Here is a 22,601-nt window from a genome sequence, read left to right on the forward strand (position 1 = left end):
AAACTGTCGTAATTTATCTTTAGTTTCAAACAATCACGGATTGGGACCTATATCTGCTGCTCTTGGCACACATGGCTGTTTTCTGGAAACGGATACAACTTCACATTTGGCTCCTTTGAAAAATAGCGAAAACAAAGAAAAAATTAGAATTTTTAAATTATTTCATTATTTTCATAAAGATCCCCCCCCCATCAAAAATGCATATTCAGTCTTTTTACTCGTCAAAACAAACAACTTTAGCATTAATGGTTTTATTAATGTCACTTTGCAGTGTTTTTACAATTGGTGGCATACAATACTGAACAAAAACACAGCAGAAATATGAATACATCTTTCTTATTTACAGGCTCAATACACTGATCAAAATAATTGATACATTTAATATAGTTTCTGTTTATAACTTAGTGATCCAATATACCCCCCTCACAAACTTTTATTACCCTTAAAGATACATTTTGTTTTAAAGATAACTTTACATTTGAGACAGAAATATGTCCCTAAGTCTGAAGACGTAAAGATGCAACTCATACAAACGAGTGACCACTTAAATATCAAGCACTAGATAGATGTAGGGAAGATGTAGCTTTCTGAATTGTGTATATATAGCTAAAGGAAAGAAACCAGTGCTACAGTTATTATCATACAGCATATACAGCCAGGATGGAAAGGATATGTTTTTTGAAAGCTCACAGTCGTCAGCATGCATGTTTCAGCTGCGGTAACCCTTCATCTCCTCTTCCTCTCTGTTTTTTCAAAACCCTATTCAACAGTAAACAACTCATCAAAAGCACAAAACACTACTGCCACGTTTTTTTCATTCATATTAGATTTGCTCTAGTAGCCTATTCTGGCTTGTTTTTTGGCGGTTCCTCTACTGGCATAATTATCAGGAAAAACAGCATGAGAGAGGAGGTGATTGCACAAGTGTGAGACTCGGTTATTGAAATGGAAAACCTTCAATAACATTGCTCCATGAATCCGCCACTTTCAAGTGTGTAGACTGGCTATAGGGTGCAGCTATCCGTTTTGATACAAGCGGCACAATAATGAGCAGTTGCAGTCAGGAACATTAAAAGATGCTGCTGGGGAGAGCTGGATGACGCCATTGTGTCAGTCTCCTGTTGCTTTCAAACACATAGATGGATACCTTTTTGAATTTCCCTGTCTATGTATTTTATATGTGTGTGTGTGTGGGCGGGAGGGTTGGAGTGCCAGTGTGTCTTTGTCCGTGTGACAGTGTAGGCTGTGGATGTGACATCCTTGGTTCAGTTGTTAGTCATAATCCACCAGGACGCTGAGGACACACACATACAGAGAGAGAGAGAGAGAGAGAGAGAGAGAGAGAGAGAGAGAGGGAGAGAGACACATACAGAGAGAGAGAGAGAGAGAGAGAGGTCACCAAACATTAATCTACTGCAGAACTCTGGGAAAATTATGACTCCTCGGGGGAGCAACAGGCTGCATTCAGAAAAATCATTAATCTAATTTACATTTCATCAAGCTCCAATTTTCTAAATTATCAGCTAAACATTTCCATCAGCGAAATAACAAATGTGTGACAATGGTTTATTTCCTTCCGGGAATGGTGGTTGAGCAATTCAGCCTCGGTAAAACTGGTGTTATATACACACAGCTTAAGTTTGGAATGTCATTTCCATATTTTTCTGCTGTTTTCAAACCTTCCACAAGATTTACGGTATGTTTAACCTTGTGTTCTCTTCACTCTGCCGGTAGCACTTGCTTAAGTCAACAGCGTCTGAAAATAAGGCGATCCAAAAAAGATGAATATAAAATAATAACATTCTTAAAATGCCAGGCTGCTGCTGCTGTGCAACGATCCTCCAGGTATACACTACTCTGTAACTGTCAGCAGATACTAATGGCTGCAGCTAGGAACCGTTATTTATTTATTTATTTAGTATTTATTATCATTGATAACCAAGTCCTCCCCTTCTTGTGTTTCAGATGTGCACCTCATAAAGTCCTCTCCCTTCCAGCCAGTGCACTGCGGTCTCCTGAGCAGCCAAACCCATCTGAGGCTCAGGGCAGAATAACAAACTAATGATGTCTCTCTGTGAGAAAAACATGGGATGCCTCAATGCAACTATATAAGCAGCTTTACAGCCATAACACAGGGGATAATGCACTGAGGAAGAAAAAACTACACTCATCTCAATGCTAGGACCTCAACGAATGGTGAGACTAGATGTCCCATCTCTCATAAAGTTTCAGTTTAATCATAAACATTGTTTTAATCATGTAATCAACATTTACCCTGGAGCAATGACAAGACAAACCTACTACATAATACCAATACAAAGAATGACAATACTGGGAATAATTCAGTGAGGATCAAGTAAGTCGAAGATAATTATTTGCTCTGAGAGCTCCCTGCCCTTCCATGTGCTTACGTGGAATGCCAAACACACATACCCTGTTTTATGTGCATACATGGGAAAGCCAAGGCAGGGAGAGCAGCAGCAAAGAGTCCTGGAGTACAGAACAGAGCAGGCACCAGTGACGATACATACAAGCAGCAACCTGCGATCTTATAATATGAAGCCTATGCAGAAGTGCTAAAAACTTAAGTTCCTTAGTGCACACTTGAAGTTTGCTGCAGAAACAAACCCTTTAAAAAAAGACGATCTTTGCAGAAGAAATAAATATGTTTCAGCCTGGTTCAAAAAACAGTTTAGGTATGAAGAGCTAGTTTCTCTATTAGCACACACTTATGACGTGGCAGTTCAGAAGATATTAATATTATGAGTGTTGCCCATTTAAGGACATGACTGACTTTACTGACAGGTGTTGTGTTCAGCATTTCCAAAATTGCACCTGCCTTCAGAAACAGATGGGCGACATAACGGTTACTACGTCCATTTATTATACAGTCTATGTTTACATGATTCTGGCAAAATCAGACGTGGCATTAAAAGGAGGAGCTGGGGTGGAGGCAGGATGCAAAGCAGTTTGCAAGATCAGCAGCAAGAGTAGGCAGGCTAAAGAAGTCTTATAGATTTTTGACATTTGCCAATTGGATAAGGTAATCTCTTCTACAAGAGTGTTTTTCTGCTGCCTGTTGAAACAATAGACTGTATAAATAATGGATGCAGTATCCGTGAGGTTACCCATCTGTTCCTAAGCACTATTTTGAAGCCAATCGTATGCGGGAGCCATATTGGAAATGCTTTGCCTCTCAAAATGGAACACTCGTAATATCATTGAAATTGCTGCGTTATGAAAAAATGTACCCCCATACAGTGTGTGCCAATAAAGAAAGAGATATCCAGACTACACTCGTTTTTTGTACCAGGCTGTAAACATGTTTATTTCTGCTGTAAAGATCGTCTTTTTTGAATGGGTGTGTATGTGGTTTAAGGTACTTCCGGAGCCAGCCTCAAGCGGACTCTCGAGAAACTGCAGTTTTTAACACATCCGTATTGGCTTCAATTCTCTCGGCCAGAGGTTGCTGCTTGGTTGAAACCTAAAGTTGCCTGTATCTGATTCCTTTGTTTATACCTGAGTTCTGAAACAGTCAGTATGCTACATGTCAGTCACATATGTCAAAGTAAACAACCATGTACAGTAACCTTACATAAAACGTTCAGCCCACACATCTTAATCATCATCTGCACACCTCCAATGCACACATGCTGTAGATGCAGCAATGAATGATTTCCACACAAACGTCATGACCATGCTCCTGCTGTCGGAGGCAAATTAAGAGGGCTGGAACAAACTCATCAGATGTCAATATGAGCCAGAGAGCAGTCATGACTGGCTCCCACTGCAGTGATTCACACTACTCTGCCATGTGTTGATCAGCCCTGCTGAGGAGAGGATGACGGGAAGATGAGAAATTAAGATACGTGCGTCAGCTGGAGGTTACATCGCCAAGTGCAAGGATTAATCAATGCTGATCTGATTTTCTGTATGCAGGTGTTCAAGAAATATGGCAAGAAAATACTCCAGATTCTCTGTTTACTCCTTTACAACACTAAAGGCTGATTTATACTTCTGCGTTGAAGCAACGGCGTACCCTACGCCGGGGGTCCGTGTAGCTCCCGTACCTACGCCGAGGCCTACGCACGTAGCTGACGTGCACCTCCTCAAAAATGTAACTCCCCGTAGAGCCGACGCGGACCTCAAGCCCTGTGATTGGTCCGCTCGGCGGCTTTGTCTTTCCCGCATTTACAACACTTCCGGGATCCCGGACATCGGCCACACATCGGCCGTGTATTTCATCTCCTCCTCTCTATTCTTCATGTAATCATGTCTGTATGATAAACAGCAACATGTATCAGCTGTAGATTAACAGAACACGCTCTGAATCGCTGTGGAAAAGTAAAGATCGTAGCGGGACCGGAAGCAGGCAGCCGGCTATCAAAGAGACCGCACTGCCCTCATGCGTTTCGGCAGAGAATTGCTGCGCGACACGGACACACCGACGCACAAGTATGTGGGGCTCATGTCCACATCAGCCCCTGCTGCATAGGGGAGACGCAGAAGTATAAATCAGCCTTAATAGTGATCTGTGTGAGCAAAATCATCAAAACTGGCTTGTTTTCAACAGGCAGCATGAACATAACTTATTAGAGAACCCTCAATACCCACAGATGGAAGGTTTAAGTACATCCAAACTATCTTCACATATGTGCCTCATGCATTTATGCAACATAAAGGGGACTCAATGAACCAAGAACGTATGAACTAATCTTTCAGTTAGCTAGAAGGTCTTAAAAACAGGTAAAAGTAGAGCCAGTGTGGAAAAAAAGCTAATATAGTAATTTATAATTTGGCCTGATTTTAGATGACATGGAACACGAATCAAGCTGCCGTGTTCTGTGCTTGGCCATTGTGGGGCGGCCTCCAACACTGCAGTGGCAGTAAAGTCAGACTGTTGGCAAGTCTGCTGCATGGGATGGTGTTAGACAGTGGCCCTGAGTCACTGATAAAGATACTATATGGAGATAGCTATATTAAAGTTGGCATTGGCTAAACTTTGGTGATTACAGCTGTCTGAAATAGAGAAAAACTGATAGCTTAACTATCTGCCACATTAGCCTCCTGGGACCCATGATTCAATTTTGTCACTGGTGGAGGACGAAAGTGTGAGATATTTCTAAAATCTTGCATGCAATCAAACTGAAACATCTTGTTTCCATGTAGAGGACGTCCTGGCCTTTCCGATGAGCTACCAGTTGTTGGGGTGTGTGGTTCACAACAGTTTTGCCTTGTCAAAAGGGCTGCCATATAGGCAACCTCATTTAATGAGGGCAGGTGAGGTAATCATAAAACGCCTGACTTCCACCAGATCCATGTTTGGTCCGTCTTTACTCGATTCGCAATTTGGCTCAATCACAGGCTGCGTTTTTAGAGTGCAACACAGAGAAGAACCACCAGACAAGTGGAGTCAAGAGACTGAGGAGTTCCCACAGTAATTACAGAGCCAGTAGTTTTCTACCTCCATGATGAGACTCTATGCATGGGCCTCTAAAAACCCTGACTCCAGGCCTGGCTCCACTCATTATGACAGTGTGTTGTTGTAATTAAGTGAAATACAATCTGGTGTCAACACGGAGTGTTTTAAATATAAACCAGATGATTTTATGTTGTTTCAGTGACGGGCTTCCTGTCTTACTCGATCTGACCTGTGTCGATTGATGTGTTGTTCTTTCGGCATCCAGCAGTAATAGAAGTCTTGATATCTGCTGTGAAGAGCTCCGGATTGTCGGAGAGAGACAAGGCAGAAACGCAATGCAGCTGTGGAAGCACACACATTAAATAGAGTGAAGCCCATCAGCTCTGCTAGTGGAGCAGAGATAACCTGTTCCTGGATCTGGTGGAAGTTCTCCGTAACAGTGAACCTTTATTAATGTAATTTGTGGCGGTCGTTGGTACTATACTTAAGACAATTCTATATGTAATTTATGGCAACACAGGTGACAAGAATTTGACTGAGCCAGAGAAAACTTGGCCTAGGATTGTGGATGGAAGCTCAGACTTTTAGCTTTCAGATGATGAGGAATTAGGCCACAAACTTTATTAAGTTTATGGCCTCAAGCCCAGACAATCTTCATGAGGTAAAGTCTCATGTTCTTCAAGCTATTCATTTATAATCTGAATTTCTACAAATTGCTGTTAAAATTGAACTAACATTATATAAATGGAAGAAAACTGAACACTTTTTGAGTGCAAGTAAAAACATGTACATTGTGCTGAGACTACGATAGCAACAATGGCGACTGCTTAACTTCAGGTACTTCACCACATGAGTGTATAGGGGACTGTTAACTATGCAGGATATACACAAGAGTTACAGATGCCAAAACATATTTAGGTATGCATATAAAAAGCACTTTAAATGGACATTAAGGGGCAACACCAAGCTGCAACATCTAATATTTTCATATAAATCTAACCACATTGTCGACAGCAGTTTAACATCTTTTGAACCACAAGTTGTTTTTAAAAAGCACAATTTCCTGTTAGTACAGCACTATAAGTTATGTTCAATTATTAACCACTACCTCCAGGCTGCACTGGATGATTGGCAGGTTTCTGATAGAGATGTCAGGACAGACAGGTGTAGTCAATATTTAATCTCAAAGCCATCTAACGTGGAATGAATGTAAGCAGATCTCTGACATTTGTATCTGTGTTTTCAGGCCAGGCCATTTTTTAAAGCCTTCTCTTTAAAAAAAAAAGAAAAAAATAGAGAGACCAGGAATTGCTTTTGACAGAAGGGTGTTAGCAAAGCTCTGTTTGAGTGACCCAGCACAGTGTGATCACAAACGACTCTGACACAGCAGAGACATGACGGATCACAGAGGCAATGAGCCACTGTGGAGACCGAGAAGTCAGATTTCCGAGCATCGTCTCAGCAGCCAAGTAATGTTTTTCTAATGTGCCAAAACAGTCTGCAGTCTAATCTCGCTGCTAGGGACGAGCAAATATCAGGATGTTTTTCCAAGACAGGCGTTTTGATTTAAATAAAAAAAAAGAAGGGAAGGAAAAGATGTCCTATATAGACACAGGAAATATAACAAAACAGAATATGTCTACAAGTCTGTTGCATACTGTGCTATTAATTTTCTATCACTACTACATAAACACACTTGAACACTCTGTCACACACATACTAACCTGGGAGCAACATAGTGGAAACATTTTCAGCGTCCTCCAACATGTCGATGATGCATCGCTGGAAGTCTTTACTGCTGTTGGTCTGCAGGTAGCTGCAGAAACAGACAGCAATGGAGCAGAACATTATTTCAAAGAAAAGAGAGAAAGCATCCCCTGTTCCTATCATAGAGGAAATCAGACTTTGGCATCATATGTTCCGAGAATCAAATAGAGTTGAGGTCACTGGTTATATTCTGCATTTTTAGATGCAAGTACTTTAATTTGCAAAAATAACTTTCAGTACCACTTAACGCTTAAGCTCAGTAACACAGCTGATTAGATAATAAGAATAAAAATAATAAATTAGTTATACTGAGATTTATGTTACACACATTTATGGTGTGTGTGTGTTTGTGAGGAAAAGACTATGCAAACTGAGAGGTGGGCCATCTGCTCATCTTCACTGGTGGGGAACATTTTCATCAAAAAGTTAATGGTGCCAAACGGTCTGCCAATATCCCACACACACACACACACACACACACACACACACACACACACACACACACACACACACACACACACACACACACACACACACACACACACACACACACACACACACACACACACAAGACACCATACTGACCTCATCCAGGAGATGCGGTCCTGCCAGAACTCATACATTATGTAACAAGACTTCCCCGGGAGCTTCTGAACGGACACGCTGACAGCAGGATAGAGATGAAAAGTAGAGTGGGGCAAGAAGAGGATACAAAGTGAGGGAGAGTTTACACTCTGTGAGGATAGATTAAACCAAAAGTTTCACTCTTCTGAGAGATGTTAAAAGCAGATGTGGAGTGAAACTTCTTGCAGCGGCATTAAAGGAAAATTAACCCATGACATGACTGAGAATATTTGTGAAAATTATTATTATTATTTAGATGTTATCAAAACTGTTTTTAATGACGGTTCTCACAGTTAGAGGCCACATTAAAAAGCCATGTGGGAGGATAATGGTTGATGAAATTTAAATTAAAACCAAATTCAGCAGAAGCTTTCCATCCTTCCACTCAGATTAATCATCACTGCAGTCAAAGCTGACAATTTAAACACCTAATTGAACATAGCTTCAGTTTTCTCAAAGTTACCTCAGCAGCCGAGCCTGATGCAATGCTTAAACAGATCTCTTTGTCATTATTCGAGCAAACACTCACTGAAGGTTGTCCGAGTGGGCAGAGGTGGCATCAATGTAGCCTTTCAGAACTTTCCGGAAGTTGTCCAGATCTTCGGCGGTCACTGACATCTGCCTCTGGACCAGCAGAATGTTCTGTTGGCAGAGAGACATCAGACAGACAGAGGACAGAGGTGAGGTGACCCATTAAGTAGTTGGCTGCCCGGGAGAAAAGACAGGTGTGTGTGTGTGTGTGTGTGTGTGTGTGTGTGTGTGTGTGTGTGTGTGTGTGTGTGTGTGTGTGTGTGTGTGTGTGTGTGTGTGTGTATGTGTGTGTGTGTGTGTGTTCAATTTAGGTGACAGCTGGAGTGCTAACAGCTGCACAAAGTAGGCGCCAGTTAAGCTAAACAGACTTGGACTGTGTATATAATAAGTTAGGATTGCATAACATAATGCTGATATTCTACAAAGACTGTATAGAAAAAGATAGATTGCATGGCAGCTCCCTAAAAGTGAAGCCAAAACATTTGAAGCTCCCCGTACTGACAGGCTGTTAAGTTATTAAGTTATATTGGGAAGGGGCGCTGGTGGACTAGTGGTCTAAACGCTCCACATACAGAGGCTACAGTCCTTGTTGCAGAGGTCGCTGGTGCGATTCCCGGCCGTGACCATTTCCTGCATGTCTTCCCCCGCTCTCTACTCTCCACATTTCCTGTCTCTCTTAAGCTGTCCTATAAAATAAAGGCAAAAAAGCACAAAAATATAACCTAAAAAAAAAAAGTTACATTGGGAAGTACGGCTCTGTTCTGAGAGCTCCCTGCCCTTCCATGTACGTACAGTGCAGTGAAAAAGTATTTGCCCACTTCCTGATTTCTAATATTTTTCCCCTTTTTTCTCAATTAAATGTTTCAGATCATCAAACACATTTTAATATTAGACAAAGATAACCAGAGTAAACATTAAATGCAGTTTTTAAATGATGGTTTTACTTTTTAAAGGGCAAAAAGTTATCCAAACCCTCCTGACCCTGTGTGAAAAAGTATCTGCCCCCCCCTTTGTTAAATTACAAATTAACTGTGATAAACCAGATTTTTTTGGAAAGCTGAGCTCAATTTCACTAGCCACACACCGAGGCCTGATTACTGCCAGACCTGTCGAATCAAGATAGCCCTTAAATAGAACCTGTCTGACAAAGTGAAGTGGGCTGAAGGATCTCAAAAAGCAACACATCATGCCACGATCCAAAGACATTCCTGAACAGATGAGAAACAAAGTTATTGACATTGATCAGTCTGGAAAGGGTTACAAAGCCATTCCTAAGGCTTTGGGACTCCAGCGAACCACAGTGTGAGCCATTATCAACAAATGGAGAAGGCTTGGAACAGTGGTAAACCTTCCGAGGAGTGGCCGGCCTACCAAAATTACTCGAAGAACAGAGCGACGACTCATCCAGGTCTGCTGGACCTGGACTACTTGCTCTAATAGATGGAACCATGAATTCTGCTCTCTATCAGAAAATCCTGAAGGAGAATGTCCAGCCATCAATTCGAGACCTCAAGCTTAAGCACACTTGGGTTATGCAGCAGGACAATGATCCAAAACACACCACTAAGTCCACCTCTGAATAGCTAAAAAAAACAGAATGAAGGTTATGGAGTGGCCCAGCCCAAGTCCAGACTTGAATCTGATTGAGATGCTGTGGCATGACCTTAAACAGGCTGTTCATGCTCAAAAACCCTCCAGTGTGGCTGAATTTAAACAGAGTGGGCCAAAATTGATCAAGACTGATGTAAAAGACTCATCGCCAGTTATCACTAACACTTGATTGCAGTTATTGCCTCCAAGGGGGGCACAACCAGTTATTAGGTTTAGGGGACAATTACTTTTTCACACTGGGTCAGGTGGGTTCTGATAACTTTTTTCCCTTAAAAAATAAAATCATCATTTAAAAACTGCATTTAATGTTTACTCTGTTTATCTTGGTCTAATATTAAAATTTGTTTGATGATCTGAAACATTTAAGTGTGAAAAATGTGCAAAAATATAAGAAATCAGGAAGGGGGCAAATACTTTTTCACAGCACTGTACGTACGTGGAATGCCAAAGCCTGAGGAAGGCCTGCTTTCTTTAGTACCCAGTAGACCTACTGAAGGAGTAAAAGAAAGAACTAATCAGATATTATACTTTCTTTTTCTTTTTAAAATCAATACGCTCAACTAACTGGTGGCATTTCAGCGTCTTCCTCAGGGAAATCTGAGTTTGAACTAAAGTCCTTAGCCTGGGATGTGATCTCCCAATGTACCGCATCGCCCGCTGCCCTCTTCACTTCCTCAACAACTCAATGAAGCAGTGAGTCACCACAGCAAGTACGGCAAAGTGAAACTTATATTTATGCCTCTTTTGTAAGCATTCTGTCTGAGGTCTTGAACCTGTCACCCTATAGAAACAATCCTAGTTAGATGAGGTCTGTATCTGGTTTAGAGACATAAATACAACAATTTTCAAAGAGTTTGGTTTTGATTTGTTTCACTGAGTTTTATCAATTTAATTTGACATCTTTACACAGACACTGACTATAAGTGATGTCAGAGGACAAACAGCTCACTTAGCCAATAGATGGCGGTTATTGGTGGGGGTTTTTGCCCAGCCATTCACAGCTGATGTTTGATGTGCGAAACAAAAGTTATTTTAAGACTGTTTATCTTGTCAGTCTTGTTTGATTTATTGACTATTTTGCACCCATTTCAGATACAGCACTTCTTTTTTTTTTATGTTTTATTCTTGGGACATTTTCCCCTTTATTGATAGGACAGATGAAGATAGACAGGAAATGGGGGGAGTAGAGAGCGGGGGAAGACATGCAGCAAATGGTCGAGGCCGGGAGCCAAACCAGCAACCTCTACGATGAGGGCTATAGCCTCTGTGGGGTGCACTTATACCAGTTCTAGAGCAGCTCCAACTCTTTGCTGGTCTAGAACCACGAACCGCTCATGTCTAGGGGCGAGGGGTGGGGGATGGGGTTGCCGTGATCAAATACACAAACGAAACGTGTTTCCGACATTGTCCTGCAGCGAAAAATAATAGAGACTAATGGATTCCAAGGCAAAGCGGTGGTCGGCCGAGGAGATATGCTGCCATTGTCCGCCATTGTTGTTGTCACGGAAAGTTCGCGCTAGCGCTGCTGGGAAAAGCGGTCACATAAATCTGACGTCATGACGTGCCTCTTCCACAGGCTCGAGCGGGCGGAAAAACAAATGGGTGCCGTGCTGGGCAAGCTCCGAACCAGCCTGAGCACCAGCCGGGAAATACAGCCTGGTTCGCGTTGGTCGAAAAGAGGCATTAGAGTGCTAGGCCACTAGCGCCACAGATGCAGCACTTTTAATTGAAAAAATATATATATTACACCCACAGTTACTGCAAAGAGTTTTCACCCAACTCTTAGAAATAACAACAATGTTTTGAAGACTAAACTTAAACTCAACTTGACTTTACTTCATTAACCACAGTAATTTTAAAGTGAAGAGGTTATATGTCTGGATATATGAAATTCTAGCAATGATTAGTGAAAAATAGATGCTTTTATTTGAATATACACGACCAGCCAAAAGTTTGGAAACACCTTCTCATTCAAGGGTTTTTATTTATTTTCATTATTTGAAACACTGTAGATTAATACTGAAGGCATCAAAACTATGAAATAACATATATGGAATTATTGAATTAACAAAAGAGTTAAACAAACCAGAATGTGTTTTATATTTTAGATTCTGTAAAGTAGCCCCCTTTTTCCTGGATGACACCTTTGCACACTCTTGGTATTCTCTCAGTCTGCTTCATGAAGTGGTCTCCTGGAATGGTTTCAAATTAACTTGAGCCTTGTCAAGAGTTAATTTGTAGAATGACTTGCCTTCTTAGTGTGTTTGCGACCATTAGTTGTGTTGTTCAGAGGTAGGGTTAGTACCAAATGGATAGCCCTATTTGACTACTGTTGTAATCCATATTACGGCAAAACAATATTATTTCATAGTTTTGATGTCTTCAGTATTAATCTACAATGTTGAAAATAATTAAAATGAATAAGAACCATTGCACGAGAAGGTGTCCAAAGTTTTGGTTAGGGTTATAATGTGTTTTCACTGGATTTTATTTTGAAAGGTTTTTTTTCTAAGTCCTTAGAAGGTGAATTTAACTAACTCCTTAATTTCCCTCCTTTGTCAACCTGTATGAAAATTTGTAGTACAGACCTTGATGTGTTATAGTTCATCATACTGCTTTGAAATAACTGTCAGTGTAGTCTGTGGGTGTTTTCACACCTCTGAAGTGGCTCATGAAATGATAGTGTCTTTTTCCATACTGCAACTTTATGTCAAATATACTCAAACTGTACCATGTGAACATAATGAGGCTCTAGTCAATTTATCACCTTCAGTCTTGCCGTATATTGACTTGGTATACTGATATAACAGAGAGGGATTAGCACAGCTTTCACAGGTGTTTTTGTTTTTTGGCTTGAGAATGAAAGAGAGGTGCCGCCTGACTTTTGAAAATGAGGACAGTGAGCAAACTGGGCGAGTTAGACACATTGTCCAGAGAGAATGAGTGCTGAAGCAGCTGTAAAAAAAGCCAAAATTATATCATGCAGCTTTTTGGAACACACTGTAACTACTGGAGGTGAACAGAATTGGAGAGAGTTAGAGGAGGAGGAAGTGAAGCTGAATCACAAGATAATTATTTGCAGGGTGTGGTTCAAAATGTGAAAATGTTGTGTTAATCAGCAGCCTAACACCACAGATAGACATTTTTAGGTTTGTCTTCTGCTAATCCAATTAGTGTTATTCTACAAGACTTAGTTCAAGGTGTCCCATTTAAACCTGACAAAGTGGTCTTCATGTGTTTAGCTTGAGTGTTAACCCTCCTGTTATGTTCAGGGTCAGATTGACCCTTTTCAAAGTTCAAGAATCCCCAAAAAATTGTTAAGTGTTTTTTCGGTATGAAACTTCTTCTACTTGCCTTAATTAGTGTAATCAACATATAAAACTCCAACCACATTGAGGGGACTCTCAGCAGGGTAGTGATGTGTCATGGTCAGAAGAGCCGGCTCGCATAAAGAGAGAGAGAGAGAGAGAGAGAGAGAGAGAGAGAGAGAGAGAGATGCCAATGCCAACCTCCACTGAGGACATTAATAATGTTTGCTCCAGTTTGGTTCTGGTTCGGTTTGTGTAAGTTTGGTTCTGGTTCTGTTTGTTTGAGTTTGGTTCAGGTTCTGTTTGTTTGAGTTTGGTTCAGGTTCTGTTTGTTTGAGTTTGGTTCTGGTTCTGTTTGTTTGAGTTTGGTTCTGGCAGTGACTCGTGTAACAGACATCAAGTCAGCTTTTGAGCAGGTCATGATAAATAGTAAATGGTAAATGGACTTGTACTCATATATCTCTTTTTCAGTCTTCTGACCACTCAAAGCTCTTCTACATTATTCGCTCACCCAATGATGGTAGAGGCTGCTATAGTAAGGGACCATCAGTACTAGCTAATCTCATTCATACACATTCACACACAGCTGAACAACTGAGGGAGCAGTTTGGGGTTCAGCGTCTTGCCCAAGGACACTTGGCACTCGGCATTTGACTGCAGGAGCTGAGATCGAATAGAGACAAGCTGTCAGCCATAAGAACAGTGAGGGACAAGTGGGTAGAGCAACTTCCACTGCTCTATAACCCAGGCCCTAATGTCACAATGGATGAAAGGCTAGATGCATTCAGAGGTTCCTTCCATTTTAGGCAATATATGCCTTCCAAGCCAGCTAAATACAGCATCAAAATCTGGGCAGCATGTGACAGAAGAGGTGTCTCCTGTTAATTTATTAACATTAACATTATTGCTGTCCCTAAGAAACGAACATAACAGGAGGGTTAAGCCGAGTGCCTCTTTATTGATCTGTAATCTGTGCAGACTTACAGACTTGTATGTGCCGGCCAGCGTGTCCTCTTTCAGCGGCTCCAACTTGGGACTCTGAAACAAAAGAGTAAAAAATATAAGAAGGATCTGTTAAGAGAGAGCAATGATAGTGATAGCTAACTCGTATGGGGCTGTGCAAAACTACTGATACAGCAGGAGCAGCTTATGAAAACAAATGCAACGAAACAAGTAGATTACACATTATTTTTGACTCCCTTTCACAGTGGTTATTTGCTGGTGGTATCAAACTAAACTGCAAACTATCAAAGTTGAAATGCCTCTCACAAAGTGCCAATGTGGAAGTTGGGAAATTGACCGTGCCACTTTTCGGTGCATGCACAATCAGGTGCTTCAGGTCAGCAGGGACAGAAAATAACAGCAACAGGTTAAATTATATCAGCATCATACAAGATAGAGGATAGTTATATGAAATCCTAAAAAATTAAAATAAAATAAAATCATTACAATAAATCAATCAATTAAATAAAATCAGATACATACCAGAAAACAAAATAAAAAATAGATTAATATAAAATGAATACAATAAAATCAGATAAACACCAGAAAAATAAAATGAAAATAGAATAAAATAAAATCATGACAATAAAATAATTCAATTAAATAAAATCAGATGAATCCCAGAAAAAAATCACTATGATGGAGTAAAATAAAAATAAAAATGATGCATAAACAATGGTTATAATGGTAATAATTCAGTCCAGGGCTATAAAGAAATTACTCCAAGTTAAAAGCCAGATTAAAAAGGTAAGTCTTGAGTTTACTTTAAAAAAAAAACCCAGAGAGCTTTTCTGAGAGTATTCTAAATGTGATAGCCAGATGCCCATAAGTGAAGAGACTAAATTCTGTTTAAATCACATGACATAACCTTTCAGAGCTAGCTCTGTTGAACAAACTGTAAGCCATAAATGTAATATCTTACAAAATGTTTGAAAACACATGCCAACTGCACAGTTACCTCTTCACATGCTGCTAGTTAAAGTTTCCTACACATACTTTACCTATCTTTTTTTAATCATTCATGATTGGCATCTAAGGTCAATAAACTACAGTAGTGTGTGATCTGCACTTGCTCTGCACACAGTACATTATCAAAGAGAGAGAGGGATATGTGCTATTCTTTTCTCTTTAAAACATTGACTTCAGTGTGTTGTGTCATGTTTAATATGAACCTTCCAATGCTTTTGTTTTAATTATTTTGTTTCTGCCTATGTTATAGCTCTGCTCAGCCATTATTAATGAGCCTCCCCACATGGGGCACACCTGCTGTGAGAACAAACCACAATAGAAGCATTTTCCACTTTCACAGTTTCTTAATGTTGTGATCACTTTAGTTTGATAACAGTGATATTGCATTTTTTCTTTAGCTTGGAGATGCTAACACAAACATGATCGCTGAACCATCCAATCTATGTAGGGTTTAATTAACTCGCTGTCATTCACTGTCTTTGCGGCATTTTCTCTTCTACTTGAGAAACTCTTAAACTTCTTAAAGTCCTCCTCACTACTCCTATCAGAATCAGAATCAGAATCAGAATCAGAATCAGAATCAGCTTTATTCGCCAAGTATGCTTGAACACACAAGGAATTTGACTTTGGTAAACTGTGCTCTCTTTGTACAAGGCATAAGAATAGGAATAAGAATAAGAACTACAATAAAAAATAAAATGAAAATATAATAACAATAACCTTAGCTATAAATACAAAGAAACAACAAATAGCTTGACTAATATGTACAGGCTAAAATAATATGATAAAGTGCAGTGGTGAGTTGCAGAGGTAGTTTTACATTATAAAATAGAAGTTAAATAGTACAAAAAATAGAAATATGGAATTCTGCTTGAGAATTGTTGCATTGTATATCTACATGTATATTTACAGAGAGTATTTATCTGACAGGTATGACACTGTTATGGTTTAGTGTTCATCAGAGTGACAGCCTGGGGGAAGAAACTGTTCTTATGGCGGGTTGTTTTGGCGCACAGTGATCTGTAGCGCCTGCCGGAGGGGAGGAGTTTGAAGAATTTGTGTCCAGGGTGTGAGGGGTCAGCGGTAATGCTCCCTGCCCGATTCCTGGCCCGGGACCGGTACAAGTCCTGGATGGGGGGCAGGTCGACACCGATGATTTTCTCTGCAGTCCTTATAGTCCGCTGCAGTCTGTGTTTGTCTAGTTTGGTTGCAGAGCCAAACCAGACAGTGATGGAGGTACACAGAACAGACTGGATGATGGAGGTGTAGAACATGATCAGCAGCTCCTGAGGCAGGTTGAACTTCCTGAGCTGACGCAGGAAGTACATCCTCTGCTGGGCCTTTTTTCTGATTGTGTCTATGTGGGAGGTCCACCTCAGGTCCCGGGAAATAGTGGATCCCAGGAACCTGAAAGAGTCCACAGTAGACACAGTGCTGTTCAGGATGGTGAGGGGGGGGAGTGGGGGGGGGCTTCTCCTGAAGTCCACTGTCATCTCTACCGTCTTGAGCGGGTTCAGCTCCAGATGGTTCTGACTACACCAGAGGGCCAGCTGTTCCACCTCCTGTCTGTAAGCAGACTCGTCTCCGTCCTGGATGAGACCGATGACGGTGGTGTCGTCTGCAAACTTCAGGAGTTTCACCGAGGGGTCTCCTGAGGTGCAGTCATTGGTGTAGAGGGAGAAGAGCAGTGGGGAGAGAACACATCCCTGTGGGGCGCCAGTGCTGATGGTCCGGGTGCTGGATTTGATGCTCCCCAGCCTCACCTGCTGTCTCCTGTCCGTCAGGAAGTTGGTGATCCACTGACAGATGGAGGCCGGCACTGTGAGCTGGGTGAGTTTCTGGTGCAGGATGTCTGGTATGATGGTATTGAACGCAGAGCTGAAGTCCACAAACAGGATCCTAGCGTAGGTCCTGGGGGAGTCCAGGTGATGCAGGATGTAGTTCAGACCCATATTGACTGCATCCTCCACCGACCTGTTTGCCCGATAGGCAAACTGCAGGGGGTCCAGCAGGGGGCCTGTGATGTCTTTCAGGTGGCTCAACACTAGTCTCTCGAAGGACTTCATGACCACAGACGTCAGGGCGACGGGCCTGTAGTCATTGAGTCCTGTGATGGTGGGTTTCTTTGGGACTGGGATGATGGTGGAGCTTTTGAAGCATGAGGGCACTTCACACAGCTCCAGCGATGTGTTGAAGATCTTTGTGAAGATGGGGGCCAGCTGCTCAGCACAGACTCTCAGGCAGGAGGGGGACACGCCGTCTGGTCCTGGAGCCTTCTTGGTCTTTTGTCTCTGGAAGAGCTGGATTACCTCATCTTCACAGATCGTCAGCGCAGGTGGGGGGTCAGAGGGGGGTGGGGAGGGGCTTGTGGGGGGGCCAGGTAAATCAGAGTGTTCGGGTGTGGGGTGTGAAAACCTGCAGTAGAAGCTGTTCAGGTCGTCAGCTAGTCTTTTGTTACCTTCAGGGTAACAGTGTTTTCACCTTAGCAGCTCTCTCAAGGCTGCTTTGAGAATACATTTGATCTTTATGACAATCTAGTTTTATCTCTATGGAGAAACTCAAAGAAAACGTCATGATTTTAAACATTTTCTAAGAATTTCATGTCTTAATGGAGTTTTGTCACTATGGCCACAGGTTTGAATAAATACCAACACTTGTAAAAGCCCTTTAGTGTCATTACTATACACAAATAACAATTGCATCTGTTGCAAGTTATAATTATTGTAAAAAAAATCAAATTGTTATCAATTATAAAGCATAAAGTTACATAATTATTTTCAGGAAATTATGTATGAATAGTGCAATGTATAGCAATATTTATCTCATCATGAGCCATGTATGTATCATATCTTGAGGTTTTCTCCACTACTAGGCCCCGCTTACCAATAATCAAGCCGAGAAAAACACCTGTGTGTAGTTAGTTATTATAAATAGCAAAACATGGCGCGCCACTGGCTGCATATCTTAACCAACTCTCCTTCCCACATTTCCAGTCTCTCCTATCTATAAAGGCGAAAATGTCTAAAGTATAACTTAAAAAAAAGAAATAATAATTGCGTAAAAAATGCAAACGTTTTAGATTTTTAAGTTAAACAATATCACTTTTGAGGACATTGGAATTTAAAAACACAAATTAGCGCTTATTATGGTAGACTTTTACTACATTGCATATTTCTGCATGACAGGCTAAAACGTCAGCTGCTTTTATTTATTTATTTAAATTACATTTTTTAACATTTTCATCTTTAATGGATAGGACAGCCAAAGAGAGACAGGAAATGCGGAGAGTAGATAGTGGAGGAGTACATGGTCGAGGCCGGGAGTTGAACCTGCGACCGCTACGATGAGGACCATAGCCTCTGTATATGCGTCACATGCTTAGACCGCTAGGCCAACAGCACCCAACGGTAGCTGCTTTTTGACATGAATAGTCAACATCACCTAATCCCATCAACCTTTGAGGATGAAAGTATTGGGCACTTACATCTTGATCACATTTGCATCTGTTGGCATTTGCATCTACTTCAAGCATGCAGGTCGCAATGAGACACACACTGGATTGAACTGGAGAGTTGATGAGTTGAAGCATGTGATCACAGTTACTGTGAGATATTTTTCTTCTTTAACTAATTGGCAGAATGATCCTAAATGTTCTTATGCTTGTGATTTATCATCAGCAAGATATTTCTGCAGGACAAATTCCCTGCAGGGCTTTAAAGGTTACATCCATTCGATAGTACCATTGTGTTTCCCGTGTGTTAGCGTCGAGTCAGAATGATAGGATAAAGTCCGTTGTATCACACTGCTGCATGCAGATTAAAATTATAAAAGTCGACAGATGTAATTCACCTCACTATTTATATCCTGCAACTCATATCCACAGGGTATATACTGCATGTAGTCCATGAAGATATGATGTTATGAATAATGAAATACAGTAAAGGTAATAACAGAATGTTTTTTCCGTCTTAAAGGTTATGGTTGTGTGTGTGTGTGTGTGTGCGTGTGTGTGTGTGTGTGCGTATACAGAGAACATAACCTCCGAAGAAGAGAACTCATTCTGTTGCATGTGAGGGAGCAGATAGGGGGGCGAGATGGGCAGGAAACATGTGTGATGTGGTGATGTTGAGGTGTGGGGGATGATATTGCACTCAGAGAATCCTGCAGGTTATGAATTGCCTGCCCTGGATATTGCAGTCTGAGCCTGTCTGGGTTGACAAAACTGAAGACTTTGGACAGAGAGAGAAAAACGCTTCAAGACAGAGAGGCTGAAAGAAGTGGATGAATGAACATCAAAAGATGGAAATAACAGGAGTTAATAAAGAGACGGAGGGAGAGAGAATGAGATGGAGCAGAAGATGGGGCAGGGGAGCGTGAAAGAGTTTTTAAAAATGTGGTATTGAGAACGAGTCGTGGAGTTCAGGCTATGAGATGAGTGATCTGCAAAATTTCTTTTACAAAAACATTGATTTTCTCATGCTGAGTGCCCCTTTGTTGTTTTTGAGAGACACAAATACACAAAAACTTGCTTTTAATTATTCCCCGAGTGCAGAATTGAAGAAAAATGTACAACATAAAAACCTAGTAGATGGTTTATAAGGCCTGCAAGACTTAAAATAAGTCTGTTCAAGCAGGTGGTGTTTTTCTTGCACAAGCTGAAACTATAAAAGCATTTCTCTGGCCCAGACATGATGATGAAAACACGACGCTAAAGCAATCCAACAGCAGGTGTTGTACGTAATCTTGCACATTAATGTAGCATCACAGGCTAGTCAAAAGATACTTCTAAAGAGCTACACAATCTGCAGCTGTTTGTTTGTCTCATTTCTCTTCAACATCCCGAGCTTCAAAACAAAACATGTTTGAAAAGCAAATGCATTACTCTTTCCTTCTTTTTATCCTTTTTTTTAAAATCAGGTGGGAGGCCTGTGACTATACAACAAATACTCCACACAAAGCTTTGGCTCTTTTGTTAACTCCTCTTGATCTGATTCCATTACCAGTTTATACAAGTACTGCATTGACTGCCTGGACGTAACCACAGTAACACCACCCTAGGATTTGTGCAATGGCTTTCATTTGCCTTGGGTCTGGGATGCACTATGTTGCAGTGGTTGGCACTGTTGCTTCCCAGCACAAAAGTTGGTGGTTCAATCCCCGGTCTGGCAGGAACCTTTCTGTGTGGAATTTGCATGTTGTCTCTAAGCATGTGTGTGCCCTGTCAGGGTACTACAGCTTCCTCCAACAGTCCATTAATATGGGCTGTTTTTGAAACCACCCAAGCAGCAACATCCGGTCTCAAAATATGAAGCCAATGCTGTTCCATAAAATGCAGCTCTAGCGAAAGTTCAGACAGGAAGACTATAAAAGCAATCACAGCAGTCGTTTAACTCTCCTGTCCCTCGTTCAATAGCTCACCCGCTTCCAGCTGCACACTCTGGAGCTGTCATTGGTTAATCAGCGGCGGCTGTCATCCAATAGCTCAGTGGCACGCCCTTATCGTCAACCTATCATCTTTCTGCTGTCTTTTTAAATGTGTCTCTCTCTCCAGCTAGTTCCTTCTTGCATTGATGGTGCGCACCCCTCCACCTCCCAATCTCTACCTGGTCTCCGCAAGTCTTCAATTCGTAGAATTCATTAACCACCACCACCAGTGTCTAGACTCTAGGGGGATTTCTTCTGCTGACCAAATTCACACATCCTACGCTCACAAAATTATCCCCATAGAGTCCTTACGCCAAAGATTTCTGTCAAGTTTCATTATTCATTCAGTTGTAATAAATAACTATACTACGTCCATTATTTATACAGTCTATGGTATCGCCTCTGTGACAACTGGAAGTGGCAAGATTCACTGGTGTTTCTTTCTCATTACTTCACTGTAAATGTAATGGACTGTTAAACGTTGGCATTTAGTATTGGTAACAATTGTGGTCCACACTCAAACACAGTAGGTCGCTCCTAAAAACTAAAAACTGAGTGCCACCAGCCATAAATGGAAAAAAAAAAGAAGAAGAAGGTTAGCGCTGTTCATTGTGGAAAATGGTGCACAAGGGGGACTGGTCCACTGTATACTCAGAATTATCCATAATCAGTACAACATCTGGGTAGTTTAGGCATACTGCATAATACATTTTGGCCAAATCAGCACATACTACTCGTATGGTTGGCAGTTTCGAAAGGTTTTCCTAATTTCCAGTAGATATGTGTGAGTACGTTAATGGTTGTTTGTCTCAATTGGTGCTTTTCCATCAAGTTGCCTGCTTTGGTTCAGCACAGCCTGCTTTGGTTCAGCACAGCTTGGTAAGGTTTTGTACGGTAAACACAGACAATGGCAAAATTTCAGTTTTGGTATCACTTGATCTTAGTGCTGCTTTTGACACAGTTGACCACAAGATACTACTGGACAGACTTGAAAACTGGGTGGGAATCTCTGGTGCATTACTAAATTGGCTTAAGTCCTATTTAAATGACCGGGACTATTTTGTGTCTATAGGTAAATACACATCTGAACGGATGAAAATCGTATGTGGAGTACCTCAGGGATCCATTCTGGGGCCTCTACTATTCAACATCTACATGCTCCCCTTAGGTCAGATAATAAGAAACAACCAAATAAAATACCATAGCTATGCAGATGACACACACGTTTACATCACCATATCACCAGGGGATTATAGTCCCATACAAACACTGAGTAAATGCATTGAACAAATCAATGACTGGACGAGCCAGAACTTTCTTCAGTTAAACAAAGAAAAAACTGAAATGATTGTTTTTGAAGCCAAGGAAAAGAGGTTAAAGGTTACTGCTCAGCTCCAATCTGCACAGATGAAATGTTCAAACCAAGCCAGAAACCTTGGTGTAGTCATAGACTCAGACCTTAATTTCAGCAGCCACATTAAGACAATTACAAAGTCAGCCTATTATCACCTTAAGAATATATCAAGGATTAAAGGACTCATGTCTCAGCAGGATGCAGAAAAACTCGTCCATGCATTTATCTTTAGCAGACTAGACTACTGTAATGGGTTCTTTACAGGACTCCCTAAAAAGTCCATCAGACGGCTGCAGCTCATACAGAATGCTGCTGCTCGAGTCCTAACAAGGACCAAAAAAGTAGACCACATTACTCCAGTTCTTAGATCTCTACACTGGCTTCCTGTCTGTCAGAGAATAGACTTTAAAATCCTGCTGATGGTTTATAAAGCACTGAATGGTTTAGGCCCAAAATACATTGCTGATCTGCTACTACTTTATGAACCACCTCGACCTCTGAGGTCATCAGGTACTGGTCTGCTTTCAGTTCCTAGAGTCAGAACGAAACATGGTGAAGCAGCGTTTAGTCATTATGCACCATATATCTG

At 41.2% G+C, this 22,601-nt stretch overlaps 1 protein-coding gene across 2 annotated transcripts in view; it reads right to left on the bottom strand.

Moving 5' to 3' along the window:
* Positions 1 to 235: 235 nt before the first annotated feature.
* The window catches only part of necab3 (N-terminal EF-hand calcium binding protein 3), a 77,075-nt gene continuing 54,709 nt past the window's right edge, over positions 236 to 22,601 (bottom strand). For both annotated transcript variants that reach the window (XM_034695233.1, XM_034695225.1), the window contains exons 10-14: positions 14,248 to 14,301; positions 8,343 to 8,455; positions 7,775 to 7,852; positions 7,147 to 7,238; positions 236 to 1,294 (exon numbers count right to left, since the gene is read on the bottom strand). In XM_034695233.1, the coding sequence (XP_034551124.1) occupies positions 1,266 to 1,294; positions 7,147 to 7,238; positions 7,775 to 7,852; positions 8,343 to 8,455; positions 14,248 to 14,301 (366 nt within the window). In that variant the 3' untranslated portion in view covers positions 236 to 1,265. The remainder of the gene's footprint in view (positions 1,295 to 7,146; positions 7,239 to 7,774; positions 7,853 to 8,342; positions 8,456 to 14,247; positions 14,302 to 22,601) is intronic.

This window comes from Notolabrus celidotus, chromosome 1 (assembly GCF_009762535.1).
Source record: "Notolabrus celidotus isolate fNotCel1 chromosome 1, fNotCel1.pri, whole genome shotgun sequence".
Lineage (NCBI taxonomy): Eukaryota > Metazoa > Chordata > Actinopteri > Labriformes > Labridae > Notolabrus > Notolabrus celidotus.